At 39.1% G+C, this 22,616-nt stretch overlaps 1 protein-coding gene across 1 annotated transcript in view; it reads left to right on the forward strand.

Moving 5' to 3' along the window:
- LOC131680858 (nephrin-like) overlaps nucleotides 1–22,616 on the forward strand; it is a 386,752-nt gene that overhangs the window by 26,777 nt on the left and 337,359 nt on the right. The window contains exon 3 of the mRNA XM_058961572.1: nucleotides 13,167–13,299. Within this exon, the coding sequence (XP_058817555.1) occupies nucleotides 13,167–13,299 (133 nt within the window). The remainder of the gene's footprint in view (nucleotides 1–13,166; nucleotides 13,300–22,616) is intronic.

Below are 22,616 nucleotides of genomic sequence, written 5' to 3' on the forward strand. Positions count from 1 at the left end.
CATCATTGCTGGTTCAACCAAGACGACGGCGTCGACCTTTTTTCTTTTCTTTTTTTATAACCAATCAAAGTGACTCAAAAAGCAGGCACCCTGAGCGACCTTCTAGCTTTCATGTAGTATAGGTTAACGATATTGATCCGCATCCGCTACTCTGCGGCTTGTTTACCATTAGCTAGGGAGCCAAGAGCTGGAAAGTGACCTCCCGGAATAAGCGACTGAACGTTGGAGGTTGGTTTTCTTTTTTCTTATTGCATTGAACCACTTGGCGTTCAGTTCGGACGAAGCGCACAAAAAAAAGCATTTCGCTTACATTACGGACGTGAATAACCGCAAATAGGATCGGGACGAAATCTTTCTCTTTCGATGGTGCCTGCTTCGGATTGCGCCCCGTGCTAGTGCCATGCTGCAGTCCTTTTGATTTGAAATTTATTCAGAAGATCTGCAGCTTCGAACTGTAAGAAGGAAAAAAAAGCATTCCAAAGCAATGAAGCGGATGGAAGTTACGAGAAAATTTTAAATTCTTTGAAAGTGTCGTTCAACCCTATCCCTCGTTCGAGGTTGCTGGTATTTGTTTATTTATGTTAAGGGGGAATATTGTTGTGTTTGACTCTTTGAAACCGAATTGCGAAGAGAAGCTTCGTCAATTAGTGATTCTGCTTCCTTCTATTTCATTTGGAGTTTCCCGTTTCAATCAATTATACACAATATTCGTCGGATATTTTGAATTCTATATTTTAGTGAACTTGATATTACCATGAGCTTTTATTCATTTGAATTAAACAGTTCCGGTTCGGGTGACATGTCTATTAAATTCCTACCGTCATAACCATGACATTAATTTCTTTTTCATTGGAAACCAATACGGTGTTTCAAAATATCTGCACCGCTAGTCAATGATGATCATAACTATGCCAAAACTTATATATGCAGAGAAAATTCTCAAAAAATTCTACACACATGATAGCCAACAAAAATTTTGCCTACAGCCGATTATTATGATACTATCAGAAATGAATTTCATCAAAATTATTTTCGTAAGCCTCGTTATTCCTCTCTTTGCGAACATACTCTGGAACGCATATTTAGCCTCGGCGACATGAGATTTCTATTTCGAGAGCCAACGAAAGTCGGCCTTGTCCATATGCGGTTCGAGCCAGGAACACTCAGCAGTGTCAATAGTAATAATCCTTGATAATCCAAATTCAAAACGCGATTCAGCCATAATTACGTTTCACAGAATGCTTTATAACTTTTTTTAGAGTTCGATACCATACGATTGTGTTTATTAGAGATCATACCATGCTCTCAATCTTACTTTAATTGCATGTAAGTTTCACTAAAACAAGTCCCGATACATTCATTAAGATCGTTGATGAATAGAACAAAGATCAGTTCTCCTAAGTGGCTTCCATTAATGAAACAGCGGCATTTCACGTAAGAATGAGCGTATAATCTTGAAAAATTTTCCATTGTGATCATTGAAGAATAAGTGGTGATTTATTTATTTTGAGACTCCAGCGAACTTGAATTTATTGGAAAGTTGAACAAAATGATCTGAGATTTCCTAGCATTGTTTACACTCACAATTGCTATAGTGATTGGACAAAGAAAGTTCGATTTGAACCATTCTTACTAATCCTGATGCCCAAAACCAATTTGTGCTCTCAAAACCCGCTTTTGTGGGGGAAAAGTGTTATCATTCTTGAAGTAATAATTTTTCTTCAACACTTCGGTAAATACCTGAAGAATGCAAAAAAAAAAACTAACTTTTGTTTTCATTCCATCATTTTCAGTTGATCGATTCACGAGCCGACGAAACTTAAGCTTAAAATGAACTTCTTTTTTTGCGGGACATCACACTTGACTAGGGGTTTGCTCAAGAACACAAATTGTGTCTCCGTTTTTTGAGCTAGCGTCAATCCGGCACTACCTTAGTCCGCAAGCTAAGATAGAATGATACTGATGAGACGAAGTCGAAATGAAAATTTAATAACTAATTTAGTTATAGGTTTTGTGCTCTTCACGCGCAAAATTGATTTTAAACATTTTTCTACTAAATGGAGAACAAATAGTATAATTTTCCGATTAAGGGGGTGTTTACTTTTAATATGGCGGAGTTTTTCGTGAAAAATAGAAATTAGCTCGTTTTATACTGTGTGTCTTGTCTGAAGAACAAGGGCAACTGCTACTATAGTTCTTGCCCTAGTAATCTGTCGAGATGAGTAAGTCGCAGAGGCAAGAAATGGTACTCCTGCCAAACACTGTGATTATTGATGACTCGGATAAGACCGAGTATTCGTGATGAGGAAAATTTTCTGAAGGTGAAATTTGAGGTTAGACTTACGATAGTTGCCTTTATCGAATTCTACCATCTCAGGCATTCAGCGCTCATCGCGTTCAACAAATTGGCCCAGAATAAACCATTCATTTTGAATAATATAAAACACTTAGTTGCATGTGACAATGCTTTAGTTAAGAGTTTAAAATATATGGACGGTGAGAAAATCAATGTTCGGTTACAAGACCGGATACCGCTTACAAAAGTACAGTACAGTGCAGTACAAAACATAATGCGATAGTACAATCACACATAGTACTCTTTGCATATATCAAGGACAAACCAAATACAAATACAAATGTATTTGGACAAAACTATTACGTTCTAGTTTTGTAAAAAACGGCACAGTTTACCCTGATCAGAAACCGCTGAACACCAAAAATATTAAACTTTTGTCACCTGTTCAGGTAATATTGACAACGGCAAAAGCTGCGTAAAGTATCTCAAACCCTACAGCCAGTAAATCATTGAGAAAAATCACACTCGTAAAGGCAACAAGCAAGGGAGAAATCATCTGTTCGCGAACATAAAGGCAGCAACCACTATGATGACACGAACGGGTTCAATAGCGAGATAGATATGAATGACCCCCTTTACGCAGTTTGTGAGGATAAAATGTTTCCCGCCTCGTTAACAGGTATTCACGTGCCTAATGCCTAAGAGCTTGAGCGAGATCTGCTGGACAGCGATTAAAACTCGTTTCATTATTTTATTGTTGGAAATAGATAGAAATAGATAACAGAACCACTGCTACGATTGGCTAAAGCATTGAACCGAGTCGACTAAACGAATTTTTAAATTTATTTAAAAATTAGTAGAATGACTGTGGATGACTGAGTTCTAAAACTCTCCAAAAGTGTACGTTTCATCCCAAGTGATTGTGACGTTTAACAAAACTCAGATGTAAGACTCGATATTGGCAACTCTACTTTCAATTTAAATGCAAAGTTTTTTAACAGCACCCAAATTGAATTTCTGTATTAGGTCTGTGCCCTCTGTACTCTTAGTATAAATGCCAACTATTACATTCAAGCGTACTACCCAAAAAAAAAATCAATTTACTGAGAACGATATAGCCGAGACGACAGTTTTTGTTTTTACGTCATTTTAACGCAATATCATTTTCATTGAAATTTAATTTTATTTTCATGCGAGGAATTCGTTCCGTATTAAAACACTGTTGCGACTAAAATGTTGTGACTGGTTGAATTTATAAGTCCAACAAATTCGATTTCATATCTTTCGTAGAGTAGAATGCGATCAAATAAGTACAATAGGTATAGGGCCAATAATGTAATATAGGGCTCTGCAAATAATGTATCAAAGATAAAGTTTCATTAATGCAGAGTTTGCTCATCGTGTGTGAATTAGATACACGGTAGAGATTATCGTTGACGACAGTCATATCGGCTGTTACCATGGATCAGCTGTATTTGCTATTGTTCTGCGAATACGCATTGTCTGTCGTCCTCAGTACAGTACATTTAATCAATGCAAAAAAATGTCAAGTCTTACGTAAAAATTAATGCTGAATACGAGTATTGTGTTAATTTTTTGATAATTTTGTTTTTGAAACACATACGGACATCAACATGAAACATACGCTTGGGGGCACTATAGGTCACTACTGATCGTCTCACAGCTAAATAACCAAGTGAGCCGGAATTAACAACTTCAATTACACACTCTGGCGACGACGAGGACACATCATTTGCAATATCTCATTTCCTTACCTGAATGACGTCAATTTAATTTTTAAATAATCTGCAGTATTAATTTCCTTCAAATAAAAGTTGAACGGGTGATTTTCTAGAAGTGCACATTGTTTAATTTAATCTCGAATATAGTGACCTATCGTACCTCCAGATTTTAAACACGTCGAAAAAAGTACCTTCGTCTTATTGGATTTTGCTTGAAAAATATTTAGCCAGGTATAAAACCATTACATAAAGCCAATCGTAAATTATATCGAAGTTTATACTGCATGAAAGACTAAACAAAAGAAAATTTTCAAAACTCAAAAACGATTTTAACGGGCAGTGTTCAATAATAGATAAGATCTTTTTTTTGTAAATTGTGTATTAAAAGACTGAAATTTATTTTCTATTTTATATTTTACTCTGATTGTCTCACAGATTTTGACCGACGATTTGAAAAAAAAAATAATTCTAAGGTGTTTTTGAGTTGCGGGCCCTCGAAAAATTGATTTTGATTCGCATTTTACTAATAATTCGAAACTTTGGGTTTCAAAAAACAGTTTTATTTTTTTTGCCTTAATTTTACGTTAAAAATTTAATCATTAGTCTAATTGCGATTTCTCATCTTCTCTATTTATTTTATCCGTTATAACCGATAAATCACGAAAGTATCTATTAGAAAGAAGAGGAAATACTCAAGATCCTACTTCTAGAGTGTTCAATTGGTCAAATAGAACTCGAAAAACGAATTCTGAATAACTTCACAAAGCAAGAAAGAACATAATGCTGTATTTCCCCTTAGTAGAGAACAATTAAAGGTAAAGGTAAAAACTATTTTTTCTCTATGAAGGAACAAACCATCTTTGCGCGTGAAGAGTACAACACATAACTGAATTAGTTATGAAATTTGCGTTTCGACTTCATTCCATCAGAATCTGATACTAACTTAGTGACAGGGACAGGGAATATACATATTGCATTGGCTTGCTAAGCTAAACCAAGTTTCTATTTAATTAATTCTCATCAGTTTGTTCAGATTTTTCTTTTCTTTCGGGACATCATGCAGGCTAGAGATTTGCTCAGAAACACAAATAATCTTTTCGTTTTTTTTTTGGATCTATCCTCAATACGGTGCTAGCTTAGCCCTGTCACTAAGTTTGTGTCAGATTCCACTACTAATTTAGAAAGAGCATGAAAATACACGAAAAAACGATTCATACAGTGGAGACCCGTTTTTATTAGCCTCTTGGTGAATTTTGGGCTGATAAAACGGGGACGTTGGTAAAATCGGGACATATGTTTTTCATTCTTTTTAATAAAAACCGAAGCTCTTAAAATATTCTTCTGTAGTCCCTAAATATAGCCTCATAACCGTTTCTGATTATTTAGCTTAAAATTCCCTTAAGGGAGTCAAACAGCAAAAAATTTAAAAAAAGATAAAAAAATATTTTTTGCATATTTCGGATCTCTAAGATTAGAAAACTCGAATTATACATGTTTGTCTGCTAGAGCCCATCAAAACTACCAACTATCAATTTTCGTATGAAGCTGATAAAATCGGGTCAAAAAGCTGATAAAATGGGGGGCAGATAAAATCGGGAGCTGATAAAATCGGATCTTCACTGTAGCAATTTCTCGTGTTCACCTAAAAAATATGATTTAAATGAGAGAATCCGAAAGTTTTTTTTATTCATTTTCAACTAACTTTCTTAATTTAAATTATTTTTTTTCCATTTGTTTGGCTTTTTGTCGAAGAAATTTGGTATTATTCATATAATATAGATTCTATTCATTTCCATTTTTCTCTTGTTTTATTGTTTCATATTTGATTTTTGCATTTTTATTGTTTCTTTTTCCATTTCATCTAGGATTTGTAGTCTTTCTATTTTTTCCATATATTCTTGTATTAATTTTTTTTATATATTGTGCTTCAAATTTTTCTTTCTATAATATTACAATTCATGCATTTGTCATTTTTTATATATTTGTCCCATTTTTTGGATTCATTTCATTTTTTCAAGTTTTATCTATCATTTCATTTCTTTTTTTTTTCCATCCGTTTGTTCAATTGATTTCATTAATTTTTTTTAAATTTAATTGAATTCTGACGATTATTTTTGTATTTTTTCATTTTTCAATAAACCTATATCTGCACTTTTTCCATATTTTTCATTGTTGGGTCACTCATTTTCTAAAAAAATATCACCTTTTTCGTTTTTTTTTTATTTTGTTGTGATTTTTTTCTGTTCTCTATATTGAGAGGCTGAGAGCAAAAGTGGGTTAAAAATCCACTGCGAGCAAAAGTGGTATACGTTTTATTAAGAGCAAAACCGGTTTAAGTAGCAGTCAGAGCAGAAATGGAATAAAAAAACCTTAGCGCAAAAATGGGTTAAAAAGATATACCACTTTTGCCCTGAGAGGAAAAATATTTCATTTTTGTCCTAAGAATGGTTTCAGAAATTATTTATCACAAATCAAAGAAACCATCATCAATGTGGAAGTTATTTGAATGTTGGTGGTCAGTAGGTATCGGAAATTGACGATTTCCGCCATTTTGAAATCAAAGATGGCGACTTCTGGTAACCACAAAATAGTAAGAACCACCACCAATATGGGTGTCATTTGAAAGGGGGTGGTCAGCAGAAACCGAAAATCGACGATTACCGCCATTTTGAAATCCAAGATGGCGACTTCCGGTTGCCACAAAATATTAAGAACCACCATCAATATGGGTGTCATTTGAAAGGAGGTGGTCAGCAGACACCGAAAATTGACGATTACCGCCATTTTTAAATCCAAGATGGCGACTTCCGGCTACCATAAAATAGTAAGAACCAGTATCAATATGGGTGTCATTTTAAAGGTGGTGGTTAGCAGACACCGAAAATAACGATTAGCGCCATTTTGAAATCCAAGATGGCGACTTTCGGCTACCACAAAATAGTAAGAATCACCATCAAAATGGGTGTCATTTGAAAGAGGGTGGTCAGTGACCACCGAAAATTGACGATTAGCGCCATTTTGAAATCCAAGATGGCGAAGTTCGGTTACCACAAAATAGCGAGAACCACCATCAATATGGGTGTCATTTGAAAGGAGGTGGTCAGCAGGCCCCGTAAATTGACGATTACCGCCATTTTAAAATCCAAGATGGCGACTTACGGTAACCACAAAATAGCGAGAGCCAGTATCAATATAGGTGTCATTTGAAAGAGGGTAGCCAACAGATACCGAAAATTGACGATTACCGCCATTTTGAAATCCAAGATGGCGGCCTCCGGTTATCGGAAAGTAGTGAGAACCATCATCAGTAGGAAATGAGTTCAAAATAATCGAAGCTCTTTTATGAGTACTGAAAATGAACCTGATGTGACTCGCGATGAATAGAAAGAATATTCATTCAAAAATCCATGCTATTCATTTAGTTGAGTAATGTACAATAATATTTATTTCAACTATTCTCCAAGTAAATATTTTCAAATATTGCTAAAACAAAAAATATTAATTATCATCGCTTATATTGTGCCAAGGCCTACTTTGATGCCTTTTATTTGTTGTTGCACGCTCGCCTCGTATAATAATCGGAGATGAATGAAATTCTGCATTGAATAAATGAGCAGTTTGACGTTTTCAGTTTCGCCACTGAATATTGAAAATGAATGCGGCTGAATATGATCAATTTTCATTCAATGAATTTGAAAATTTGTAACTCTGCATAGGACGGCATGATATGATATGAATAGATAACGTTTCGTGTACAAGGTGGGTTTAGGGCCAAGTTCTCGTTGGTGGTACCCTGGACTTGGCGATGAGCCTAGGTTCTCTTTTTAACTTGGAGTGTCCCATGCCAGAACTGCCGAAGATAACAAAATACCAAAAGCTCTATGGAGGCCCTTCGCGATAAACCCCACATATCTACGTCTGCGATCTTCCAAACAGGATTACCCTCCGGTGATAAAGTGAACCGTTCAGCACTTTTTAATTTACAAACAAGGGGTGCCGAATGTGAACCTACAAACGCTCGTGTTCGCGCGATCATCCGGAAATCTCAAATCTCGGCCCTAGCAACATAGGTCAATGCGTTCAGTTGGACTAATAAAAAAAACGCTCATAGCCATCAGACAACACGTTGTATGGCGCCACGACCGAAAACTAGTGATACCAGGGAACTCACTCGCTTCTGGCATCTGAACCGAATACTGAAAATTAAGTATCATTCACGGGCCACGCGATAATTCAAGAACGCAGGCGAAAATGGAAATGGGCTCGCAGTTAAAAAATCGAATGTATACAAGTTACCCGCGAGATACAAAAACCAACATTATACACATAGGTGGACATGTAATCACGATCAGAGTTTACAATTTTCGCATTCGTGGACAGAATAAGGCGATATTTCACCTACTTCGACCGGCAATAAAAAGCAAACATACGATGTAACATTGTTTGCGCTTCAACTTGTCTCGACAAGACATCATTGGATCTCATCTTTTGGCGGTATAATATGAGATGATATTTTCGCGCCTAATGCAAAACTGCCGAATAACTAATGGTTTCGCAAAAATTCACAAAAATTAGTCGATCCTTAGAATGAAAATACTGCAATGATGTGGGGAAATAAATTCTATAATGTAATATATTAATGGTTTTTCTTGAACTTAATTTATCACGAGGTTCGAAGTTGCGAAATTATCACGCTTCCATACTGCATTGTCAGCAAATTCTCGCAATTTCTTGAAAGGTGAACAGTTGGATCCGTGCCTACTAAGGATGAAAAAGCTGTGCGATAAACTGCTTGTCGTGAGAATGAGCGAATATTTTAACCTCTGATCACGATCATCAACGATCAACTACGCCCATGATTTTAAAAACAGAAAAATGGCTCGATGATTTAGTGAACGCTATTGCACTTATAATCTGATCAACATGGTCTCAACGAACAAATAAACACTTATTCCCACGCGATCGTAAAGTCCCTACGCCCACATATTTGAGCCGTACACTCAATATCACAATCAGAAGCTCGGCCCGCTGCAATTGCTCTTTACAATTCTAAAAAAAACAAACCGGTGTCAAAGCCGAATTTATTTTTTCCTACACATACTACCAATTGTTCTTTTCATATCAGTAGCGTCTGGCTCAAATGACACGTTCCCTTCGTCTTTACACTGCCTCCTTTGTCACTAAATACATAAAAAACAAAGCAATCAAGACAATTTTTTGATAACCGGAAGTCGCCATCTTGGATTTCAAAATGGCGGTAATCGTCAATTTTTGGTGTCCACTGACCACCCCCTTTCAAATGACACCCATATTGATGGTGGTTCTCCCTATTTTGTGGTAACCGGAAGTCGCCATCTTGGATTTCAAAATGGTGGCAATCGTCAATTTTTGGTGTCCACTGACCACCCCCTTTCAAATGACACCCATATTGATGGTGGTTCTCCCTATTTTGTGGTAACCGATATTGTCCTTTTCCGATGTCTGCTAATCTATACGGATACTATATCTCATGATTTCTAAGGCATCGATACATTGACCAAAATTTCATTATCCACTAGTCCGAATAAGAAATATCTGATTCTTTTCTTAGCGCAAAAGTGAGTTAATATTCTATACCAGTCTTGTCCTGAAAATTTTGTCGAACCACTTTTGCGCGAATTAATATTTAACCCACTTTTGCCTGAGGTTGTGATGAATATACCATTTCTGATCTAACAGAATATTTTAACCCACTCTTGCTCTCAGCCTCTCCTATATCAGTTTTGAAATTTATGCTTATCATTTGTATGGATTTCTTTTTTCAATATTCTTCAATTTTTCAACCTTGAGCTTTTTCGTTTTTTATCCTTATAAACAATTTCGAAATTTATGTTTTCCATTTCGTTCATTTTATCATTTGAACATTTTTCCCATTATTTTATTTAGGTACTTTTGTATTTTGTGTATGTTTTCTGTTTTCCATTTCATTTAATTTAAAGTTTCACTTTTTATTCGAAGTTGTTTGTTATTTAGTTCATCTATTTTTTAGTTTTCTCTAACTTTTCTGTATTGTAATATTCCTATTTTTTCCATTTCGACTATTGTTTACTTTTTTGTAGCTTTATTGTAATATTCCTATTTTTCCAATTTCGGCTAGCATTTCCATTTTCACCTATATAAACCATTTTGATTTTTCATGTTTTCTACAATTTCACTTTTTTCCATTTTTGGGCTCTTTCCTTGTTCCTGATTTCTTTTTTTCCTTAAATCCATTCCGTCCAATTGTTTCCATTTCTTTCTACTTCTATTATTCCATTGCACTTATTCAGTTCTAAATTAGTCCATTAGAAAAAAAATTGTCGTTTTTTTTTCGAACCTAAAAAAATTATTTATTCCATGGTCGTTCTTCATCATTTCTTCTATTTTGAAATATCTTCATAATTTTTCTGGTTTTTCTGTTTTCATTCTCTCCATTTTTTTATTTTGTAACAGATTTTTATATTTTGAGTATTTTATCTCATTGTTATTTCTACGTCTCAGTGAATCCATTACGTTCATTTCTATATTTGTTTACTTTTCTGGTGCTTTATTTTTTTGTTATATTCATTTTTTTCCTTTTGTCATTTTTCCTGCCTTCCATACTCATACTATTTTATTGTTCATTACCCGGTTTTGAATATTTTAACTATTTTTTCTATTTCTTCAATTTTAGTCTAATTTCCCTTTTCATTTCCATCATCTAATTTGATTGTTCCGTTTATTTAATCTGTTTTAATTTTCTTTAGTTTTAATTTCTTACGAACTTCACGTTTTTATTTAACTTTTCCATTCTCTCAATTTTGATCACTTTCTGTTGTATCTCAGCATTGGATATTTTTTTTTTATTTTGTATATGGGTAGGTTATTGACTATTTGCATGTTATTAATCTATTTCCATTATTGGTAAATGCGGTGCGGTGCGATAAGCGGTGCGATTTTATTACTTTTTTGCCGTTGCGGTGCGGACTATCCAATTACCGCCCACATCCGCACCGCGACGAACCCTACTTAACATGCTGCCTGGCTGCTACTGCTGTTCTTTACTGCCCGACGTTTGACGGGAGAATTAATTCGCTCGAGGAATGATATTCCTTAAATGGTCGAGGATGACGTCATTCATAGAAGCGTAGTGTGCTGGGTGCTCAAATCTGTCGTACGAGACGCTATAGCCACGATGCTACTTGTTTTGCAAAAGAGCACTTACTGATTCAAATGGGCACGCGGCATATTTATTTATAACTATTCGTGTTCGATTGATCCACGCAGGTGCTTCCTATTGACGACTCTGCCTGAGAAATCTGCCTCACGATTGGCAATTTTCCCATTTTTCGTAAACTTTTAAATTTTACCAATTTGCGAAAGACTGCTTTTATTGCAGGGATATAACATTATTACCAATATTTAAGTAAGGCGTTTCTGAATCGGTTGGTGTATAAATGATTAAAATCCATCTAGTATAAATAGCGTAGCTATAAGCGTGTAAACCTTACATAGTTTCGTTACACTTGACATATTTTAGATTTTAGAATAATACCTAGCCCTAGAAAGTGTAGTAAGACATTTTCAACGTCAAAGCATTTAATTTTAGATACTTATGTTACATGATGCAATATAAATCACAGATTTTTTCTGCATTGTATTATTCTTCTTATTCGGTGTAAAAAGGAATATTTTTTGCTATTATTCGTTCTGGAGAGGCTGGGAAAGAGTATTTGGTATTGGAACCAACCTAATCCCGTATAAGATTGTCATAATTACATCAATAGGTGAAATAAGACAGGTTCTTTGAATACAACCGTGAAAAGTCATCAATTCGATTCCCATTCCCCCTTAATTATCATAACAAGCTTGCGCTTAATTTGCATCAAGCAAACTGCAAATTTTCCAACCATCTATTATTTCCAGCGAACTCAATTTTCATGTTCGTTAGTGGATGAGTAGCGAAAAAAAAAGTTCAGCTACCGACGCGCTCCTGAGAAAAGCTGCCAAATTGAAGTCGAACCACACCAAACCAGGTGGAAAATGAAGCTTCTGATAAATGGTGGTTGTGTGCTTCCCTTCCCCCACCTGGCACCGGAATAGTTGCTCGGCTAACGAATATGTAAATTACAAATCAAACGTGCCGAAGCGGATTACGGAATGCAGGCGAATAAAAATCGCATTTCATCAGCTCGCTGCTGGAAGTTTCTCTCATTAACACTTCCCCAGCCTCCCCCCAGCCACCGGAGCTGGCTGAAATAAAAGAAGCTTTTCATCACTCTTTGCCGCGTTCGTTCCGCCCGAAGCACCCCTGAATCGGAATCAAAATGAACAAAAGAAACTTTCGAAACAGCAGCACAACTACCATCCCCACTCTACTCCACTCGTAGGAAAATGTTTCAAATCCTTTCCATCGAAATGGAAAACTCATTCGGTGCGGGTAGGAGGTGGACCAGAAACTCCATCCCAGCGAAATGATTCAATTCACTTGGCGCTTTGTCTGACGCCTCCATTCTTCCTTCCAGGCAGAACCTCCTTACGATTCCCCCACACAGCCTCCGGTAAGCAGGTGAAAATGTCTCTCTTATCTGTTCACACCTGGTTCCGGCGGGATTTAGTGTCTGTGCAGAAACGTTAACTGGGAATCGATTTGGTCAGAGGCCACCAGTAAAACATAGGAAAAATAGAATGTCGATGGCTAACAGGGACTGTTTTCTCGCTGCAGGCAGCGTTACTTGATTTATGGACAGCCCGCAGAACATCCCCCACGCGGTGTTCGGTGGCAGTCGGTAGATTGGGTTGCATTTTTTCCTATCCAAATCCCAATTTACCCTAAACATAGTGTTATCCTTCGACTGTATTCTGCAAATGAACCTGCTGACTATATTTTGCTGTCTCTCCTTGGGCACGAGTTTTCACAGAAAGAAAGAAAAAATCGACCAGTTTACGTGTAGCCGAGAGAAAGGGCATCGGGAAAATTAAATAAAATTTATTGTCCAATGAGAGTCCCCGCTTCCTACGGCGCATCCCGGTACCCGTTTCCGTATTCGTCGAACGAAGAAATCGAAGCGATAAATTAAATTTAATTCCGTATTTTCTCTGTCTTTTCTTCTTCTTCTCCACTGCAACAGCTCCGCTGCACATGGCCGAGGCGGTGCAGGGCATGACGGGGAAGCTGGAGTGCAACATCACGTCTCCGATCGCCGGCGACCGGGCGATCCTGGTCATTTGGTACAAGGGTGGACAGACGATACCGCTGTACACGTGAGTATTGTTGTATTATTGTAGCTTTTTTGGTGTTTTTTTTATTTTCCTTTCTACAGTTTCCGTTTTCCGGTTCATAGTGCAGCAAGTCGGTGTAAATTGTTCTGCTAAGTACCTGTAATTGGAGGTTGTCAGCTGGGGTGACACGATGACAATTGGTTCTGGTTGATTTATGGTCAGCTCGAATGCTTGCGGTACGGGCGATAGTATGCGTATTGCGGTACGTTGCAATTATGCGCAATCGGGCTACTTTAGTGAATGGAATGAGTACAAACGTCGTAATCAGTGCTTTGAAATAAGATTTAACGATAGGCATGTGCAGCCATTTTCATTGTGGGGCAGGGGGCACTACCCAATATTTCAATTTTTCACTATATAGTTTAACCGCCACTTTCCTGAAACTTGACTACTACACCCAAAGTGAACCTTTGGGAGCGTAAACGCATCTGCTGTTTTCGCTCTCGAACTGTGACCGAAAAGCTCCCAAATGATTACAGTTCGACCCGTTTTTATAAACTCCCGAATTTATGCACCCCCGTTTTTAAGCACCCCCGATTTTATGAACTTTTTGTCAACCTCCCGTTAATTCATTCTTTTATGTCAGCAATTCAGGCCTACAATTTTTCAGTTGTATTCAATCAAGGTAATGGGCCTTGCTCTTGCATTGTTAGATAGCAGTGAAAATGTAGGGTGGTTTACCCAATTTCTATTTAATAAAACTGATGAACTAGAACTAGAATCACATTTTGCTTGAATTACTGAATCAATACTGTGTTTACATGATAAACTAACACATTTTCACATATTATTCGTGGAAAACATAACGATTTGAAGAGATGCCGTAGTAAGTACTGTATATTTAGTAATACAGGTATACCTCGATAGTACGTACATTTTGCCTCGATCGACCGTGCACCTACCATCAAACAATTTTTTCGTCTGAGTTTGTAAACTTCAACAAAATAGGACAGATTTTATGGAAGAGAGTGTATTACTCAGAGTAGTTCTACAAAGTCCAACAAAGTATTTCAAACTTTAAGTCATAAATTCATCGTGGAAATGTAACAAGTATAAAAAAATTCTCCAAGCTTCAGGGCGCCCTACAAATTTCAGGAAAGTCTTTTATATTTTGGGAGATCGCTAGCTTATAGTATACTCTGCCCCTGCGCATACAAACGCTCAACCACTGGTCTGTGCGCAGTAATGTGGCCGACTGGCGGGTCGTCGTGCATTGACTTTTGCTGTGTGCAGTGTTTGGAAATATTGTTCCACAATTTGATGGCGGTATTCGTGGACGGGGCTCACAGTAGGAGTCATTGTGTGTCTATTTATCGGCCGAATTCGTCATTGTGCATATACTAATTAAATTAATTTAATAATTAAACTAATTTAATAAATACAAAATTTTTCGTTCTAGTTTACAATTGTTATATGCTAGTCGTATGTCTATCTATGTATGTGTTCGTCTGAGTATTTGTGACAGTTGGGTCAGGGAATGGATGCAGAACTGGTGTATATGATAGAATAGTGGATAATATTTCTGGTGTTCAATTTATGCATTTGGTTCTATTCATTCGGGAACGTCGAATTGGCTAAATTAGGGTATAATGAATTTACCGACGCACGTGAGTCATCCATTCTCGGCCAGCACAGCATGATGAAAGTCTAACAGCATGCAATTGTCGTTAATAGTAAATATACAACATTTGCTGCATTTAGACGAGTTTGATTGCATGTTACATGTGTTTTTCTATTCTACTTCATTAGTCTGTACTTTTGCACATCTATTAGTTTGCTTTTCCATTACTAATGTATACCAAAATAGTATCGGTCAATTTATACACTTCTAATCAAACTCTTTGCATCTTTTTTTTCTTTATTCGGCATGTTATGATTCCTTTTAGTGGTATATCTCTACTATACGCTATCTATACTCATATAGGTACAAACGTTCATGGCCTTCGCGATAACACAAACCTGGTCAAAAACGCGACTATGCAATTGCAATAATCCACTTGCGCCCTTGATTTCGCCTACATGGAAAAACTCCGGTAGTTAAGTAAACGTAGCATCTTTAAACTTCCAAACGCGGTCTCAAACATTAACCCACAACTCGCGCGATCATGAAACGGTCACGTCCGGAAGTCTTACCTCGGTCCTAGCAGTCTGGACTAATGTCTTCAGTTGAACAAATCAAAAAAGTGACGCTCATATTCACTAATATTCACTAAACAACGTAGCATCGTGGTGACATGACCTGGAACTCTAGTGACATGGGAAACGAATTCTCTTCTATCATCTGTACCATACACTAAAAATTAAGCACCAGTTTCACGGTTCGCGCGCGATCACACAAAAATACACGCTACAACATTATAAAATCGAAATTATACACGGACGTCACATACACGTGACAAACACATTAATATACAAATGCTTGAGCCCTTCGCGACCATCCACGGCACCTACACGCGCTATCTCGTAAACATGATAACATCCCGGTGATAAAGTGAATGTCCCAGCTTCTATAAATTTTCAAACGCGGTCTCAAGCGTGAACCTAAAACCTCCCGATGTCGCACGATCATGAATCGGTCACTTCCGGATGTTTCTATGGACACCACGCTACATAGCGAGGACTCTAGTGATATGGGGTAACTTACTCCCTGTCAGAATGTGAATTGTACACCAAAAACTATCAGAATGAAGGTCCGCGTGACCATCCAAGAACGCACGCGAATATAGGAAATGCCACAGGTTACAAACTCCAGTCTTGTACACGCGAAGTCACATGAACGCGAGCACACGTGACAAACGCGTTAACATACGAACGCTTAAGCCCTTCGCGATTAACAACGCACACCTACGTTCGCGATCACGCAAACTTAATAACACCCCGGTAATAAGGAGAACGTTTTAGTACTTACGAAGTTTCAAACTCTGTCTCAAACGCGAACTTACAAACGTCCGTTTTCGCGCGCTCATGAATCGATCACGTCCGGAAGCCATTACTCTCTGTCCTAATAACTTAGGTCCATACATTCAGTAGGACCAATCAAAAAATAAAGCTCATATCCACTAGACAACACGTTCCATGGTGACATCACCGGGAACTCTAGTGATATGGAAGATCTCACTTTTTTTTAGCATCTGAGCCGTACACCAAAAATAAAGTATTAGATTCACGGTCCGCGTGCGATTATCCAAGAATACACGCGGACCGTGTATAAAACAGAAATTATACACGCGAAGTTCCATACACGTTGACACACGCGACATACAAACGCACATGCGTCGAACACGTTAACGTACAAATGCTCGAGCCCTTCGCGATGATACACGCGATCGCGAGTCCCTACGCCCGCACATACTTGAACCGTACAATGAATATCACATTTAGAATCACGGCCCGCTACAATTGGCCTAAAGCAGTGTTTTAGTGGGCGCCATTGCTTGTTTCGTCTGCAAATAATAGTATGTGATTCTGACGGGGAGCCCTTCCGAGAACCTAGCTCTACAGCTCCAGTAGGACAACTCTCGAAAAAAAAGAATTGGACATTTAGAAATATTATTACAGTTGCAGCACATTTTGTAAACGACTGCCGGTAATTCAGTCAACTGAACTTTAAGAAAATCCTACGATATGAAGTAAAATCGCGAAAGTTCAACTATGTTGGAAGGATTTAAATCTTTTAAACATCAGGGGGCGTCTGTCAATTTTATCAAACTTTAAAAAAAACCAAGTGAATTTCGTGAAAATCATAATTAACTTCAACAAAGTATTTCGAGAAAAACATACAAAATTAGAAAAGTGGAGAATATACGTACTATCGAGGTGTACCTGAATTATGTTTTCATTATGTTGTAATTCATGCCAAACGGCAAACAAAATTAAAATCAAAGACTATTTTGTCGGACTGTCTGTGAACACCAGACTGCGATGTCTGTTCTCTAGTTTATCTTCGCCTATAAAACGCGCTTGAGTCATAACTAAACAAACAAACGAATTGAAGCAGCTCTTGTCTCGTTTCTGTTTTGGTTTGTTATCTCCTATGTCATCCGAGCGGATTGATCTATTCACTTGTAGGTAGGAACACACCAATAAGTCCGAACGAGAATGGGTCATGGCAGTCGAAAGCCACAGGCCCAGGCTAAAACCGCCCACCTCCTTAAAAAATACGTGTGCCAAACTCTTTGATATCCGATACGAAATATTGTATGATGACGAAAAACCCTAAAAAATGTCAAACCTGTTTGTCCGATTGTTGAAATTCTACGCATTACTGTCCCACTAATAAAATAACCAAAAAAGTAAAAATTAAGTTTGTGGAAAGAGCAAGTTTCATCAACTAATAGATGGATACGATATTACTAACTACAAACTATTGTAAAACTATTCATCACTATCGTCGCTTCCAAAAACTGAAAACGTGATGATCCATTTCCAATTTTAGTAAAACTCAGCGCACACTTTCGTAAACAAAATGAATAGACAACATCATTTGTGTGAATGGTGGCTGGACCAATATGCTCAGAATTCTTCGATTTCTATCAAATTTTCCCACTGAGCATTTTTCGTCGTAATTTAAATTTTTCTGATGAAAAACTGGACTAATTACACTAGAAACGTTGAATATGAACGTAATTTTTGACTGTAAACTGATCAAATCAAGATCCATTGTTTCTCTCCAGATCTCTAATTTAATTTTCATCTTCGATCGCGTTTTTTTAGTTGTTGGTTTTTAGAACATGGGTGTACAATGACAATGAACTACCAACGTTCTTTACCGATTAATCAAAGAATATTTTCTGCATCGCGCTTTTAAGGAGATTAAGTGTTGAATTTCGTTGATTAGATTGTCATTTATAATGAGTCTATCTGCTAAATTTCAGATCTATCCTATGCTTGGATGTTGGATTAGACAACTGTCGGACGGTTCGGTTAAATACGATTTTTTGAACTGATAGGGCATTAGGCTTAATTTTTCGGCAAACTTACAACTTGAGATAACTCTCAGATTGCTTCTAATTACGCAGAATGAAAAAAGGAAGCTAAAAAAATGTCCCGATATTATCAACTTCCCCGTTTTATCAACCAAAATTTTTCGGTTGGTTGATAAAAATGGGTCATTACTGTACTTAGTGTACAACCAACCCCCTACTTGTGCATTACAATATCTCTATTAGTACAAGATTTTGACGGACCGTCAGTAATCTAGAATTGCAAATGCAAGATGTTTGGCTCCTCTATTTTAGCAAAAAAAAACCCTTTTTCCATTCATCGGTTTGAGAAGGAGCTTTCTCTGTGACCACACTCCAAAACAGTAACTCCGCAACCGGAAGTCAGATCGAAATAAAATTTAATAATATTTGGGTACGCAGCACTGTTAATTTGAGACCAAGTTTGTAAAAATCGGTAAAAAATTCTGTAAGAAATAGGAATGACATTAACTTAGGGACTTGGTAAGTTCCCCGGGGGTATCAAGAACCGTTATAGATTGTCAATGTGATCAAAGCGACTTCGATGGGTCATTAATGATCTGGATATGCAAATCCAAGTAATGTTGCACACATTTATGTATTGCATCATTTGAACATCATGGTTATACCAGTTCATATGGGAATTTGCCCGTAACTCCGGAACCGGAAGTCCTCTCAAAAAAATAGCGACCGATGGAAAGGTTGTACCTTTCATTTGAGACTAAGTTTGTGCAAATCGACCCATCGCTGAGATTGTTTGACACATACATACATACATACATACATACACACATGAGGGGCAGCAGGGACAGGAAGGACAGGAGCCTAGGGGCTTAACGAAGCCCCCTCCCCGACCATACTGAGAGTTGGGGGGTTTTGCTAGGATGTGGTAGGGTTTGCATTGGGCTCTGCTAAACCTCTAAAAAAGCCATAAATCCGAAAGCAGCTCCGACGAAGCGAATCTGTGCCGCTTCTGCTAAGATCCAAAGATTCTGATAATCTAAGATCGTAGCAATAAAAGCACTCAAGCCCAACCGGAGTGCCAACCGGCACATCAGGATTGACACCAGTAAATTTCATGCTTATGGCATACTGCCCATTGCGAACGTCAACGGACAGGATACGGATCACGATTTGGACGGCGACTTTGGACTCACAGGCGTGCTGTTCTACTCCCTGATTAAGGAATGATGACACCGACTTGAAATGGCGAGTGAGCTAAAAGTACGCCTGCCTCCGTCCCAACAAAACCCTGGTAGGTCTCCGGGTACGTTTAAAACTCGTCACTATTTAGTAGTTGGCACTAGGTTCGGTTGTAGCATTCCCGATTTTACGCCGATCAGGCTCTGAACACTACCCCCATAAAGGATAATGTCATCCCTTGTATGACCTCCCTGCTGCTAACATATTAGTATGTATAGATAATTATGGGATCACGAGAGGCGACTATGTACAAGGAGTACATAGTCGCCTCTCGATAGCAGCCCGGAGTTGGGACCCAACAAAATGGAGCAATAAACTTAAACATATGAAGTAGACGCGGCGAATCCCTCACAGCACGACCAGGAGAAACAACAGCCGCAACTTCAACACTAGGAGCGCCTGGTTGAACATACCAAGCTTGCCGAGTATAGCAGTAGCTGAAAAACTGGTGGACGAACTGCACAACTTTGTTGACCAAATGAGTAATGTGCACAATGACATCAAGACGCTTGTCCTGAAGATACAAGGAAACCTCGGATTAGCCGTCAAGGAATGGAGAACCTTGGAGCAGATAGCGAAGCTAACCGGAAAGGAGCTGTTGATGGCCAAGAAGTCCAATAAGGCAAACAGTGGCACCACCAAAAGTGAGGGAAACCTACGAGGCGAAAGACAAACCCCCGGGGACGTCCCTTTCTACGCCGAAGGTGGAGCACTCATACGAGGAGGTACTGCACGCAATGAGGACAAACCTGGTAATCAAGGAGTTGGGCTCAAACGTCATGAAAATCAGGCGCACCCGCACCGGAGAACTGAAAAAAGATCCAAAGTCAAACAGCTCCACTTATGAAGAGTTCACCGAGAAATCTATGGGCGAATCAGTGAACGTGAGAGCCTTGTATCCGGAGGCAACCATCCATTGTAAGAACCTGGAAGAATTAGGAGAAGCTTTGGAGAAACAGTGCAAGCTTGGAGAAGTGCAGATGATGATCGGAATGAGGAAGGAACCTTTCGGCTCGCAAGCATCTCCAGTTAGGCTTCCAGTCGAAGCAACAATCAAGGCACTTAAAATTGGGAAGATCAAAGTTGGCTGGTCGGTATGTATTGAGCGTCTCTCAGCAGCCGCATTTAACAAGGAAATCGAGCTCAGTAAGAAAGCCTACCTAGAAGAGCTTTACCGTAACGCCAATTCAAATCCGTGGAGCTACGCCTATACAGTTGCCTTAGCAAGGATAAGAGGACCAGCAGTACCACCGGATAAGTGCCCGGAGAGGATGAGAGTCATCGTAGAAGCGCTATTTCCATGGCATGAACCGACGGCCTGGCCGTCCACGCCATAGGAGACGCCATACGAAACGCAGACTACGAAGAAGAAGCTCGGATAACCAACGAGGAGCTGATGCTAGTGGCAAAACCCTTGAGAATCAAGAAAACCCCGGCCCCAGACGGTATCTCCAACAAAACAGCAATCCTATCGAACCTGGATATGCTTAGGATCGCGTTGCAAAAGTGCGTCAACTATGGTGACTTGCCCGACATCTGGAAGCGACAAAAGTTAGTGATGTTGCCGAAGCCAGGAAAGCTCCCTGGAGATCCTTCAGCATGCAGGCCGATATGCCTGTTGGATACAGTCGGCAAGGTGATTGAAAGAGTAAACCTTAACAGGTTTACAACATACACAGAGGGAGAGAATGGACATGCCATACGAATGGTCGTGGAAACTATGAAGGTTGCACAGAAGCAAAAGAGAAGAGGTAACCGCTACTGCGGAGTGATTACACTGGACGTACAAAAACGCCTTCAACAGCGCTAGTTGGGTCGCAATCTCCGATTCGCTGCATAGACTGGGAGTTCCCGACTACCTCTGTAGGATTCTGAGGAGCTACTTCCACAACCTGCAACTGATCTACGAAACTGATACCGGAAAAAGAAGTGTAACCGTAATACTCGGCCCAACTCTCTGGAATACTATGTACGACGGAGTGCTGAAGCTGAGCCTCCCAAGGGGCGTGAAGATTGTCGGTTTTGCGGACGACGTGGTGCTCCTAGTGATCGGCGATTCACTAGAGGAAGTAGAAATACTCGCAACGGAGGCGATAGATGTTGTGGAAGACTGGATACGCAAGAAGAAGCTGACGTTAGCTCACCTCAAAACCGAGATGGTTTTGATAAGAAACCGAAAAGCAGTGCAGCAGGCCAAAATTTCGGTCGGAGAGTGTAACGTCAACTCAAAGCGGGAAGTTAGACAACTGCGAGTAATGATAGACGGCCGGCTAAGCTTCAATAGCCACATCGACCACGCATGTGGGTGGACCGTAAAAGTGATCACGGCACTATCTCAGATCATGCCCAACAATTGTGCGATCAGCACCAGTAAAAAGCGACTACTGGCGTGTGTCTCCACATCGGTGCTCAGATACGTAGGATCTGCTTGGGTGGCGGCACTGCAGACGAAAAGCAACATACCTCGACTGAACAGCATGTTCAGGCTGTTGGCCATGCGGGTGTCTAGTGCATATCGAACTATCTCGTCAGAGGCAGCCTACATGATAGCTGGAACGATTCCCATAAACCTTCTACTCGAAGATGATGGCGAGTGTTATAGGAATCGAGGTGCGAGAGGAGTCCGTCAACGAGCCCGAGCTGACACCGTAATCAAGTGGCAGCATCAGTGGGATAACGCTGTAAATGGTAGATGGACCCATCGACTAATTCCACACCTGTCGGTGTGGATGAACAGAGCGCACGGTGAACTTCCATACGACGCAGTTCTTGTCTGGTCATGGCTGTTTCAAAAAGTATCTGAACAGGTTCGGCCACGTGAGTTCGCTGTTCTGCATCGCGTGCGGAGATGCAGAGGAAACGCCTGAGCACGTGGTCCTCGAATGCCCGCGATTCGAGTACGAGCAAAACGAAATGAGAACCATTGTCGGTGAGGACGAAAACATGACTAATATTGTCCAAAGAATGTGCGCGCACAAAGAAAAATGGGACGCGGTGAACAGAACAGTCGTTCAGATCATGTCAGCGTTGCAACGAAGCTGGTGAAAGGACCAACACCGTAGCAGTACACTGCCTCGCGTCGTCGAGGAACCTATGAACCGGAAGTTACACTCCAACTGGAATCGCCGGACCGAC

The sequence above is a fragment of the Topomyia yanbarensis genome, chromosome 2, assembly GCF_030247195.1.
Source record: "Topomyia yanbarensis strain Yona2022 chromosome 2, ASM3024719v1, whole genome shotgun sequence".
NCBI lineage: Eukaryota > Metazoa > Arthropoda > Insecta > Diptera > Culicidae > Topomyia > Topomyia yanbarensis.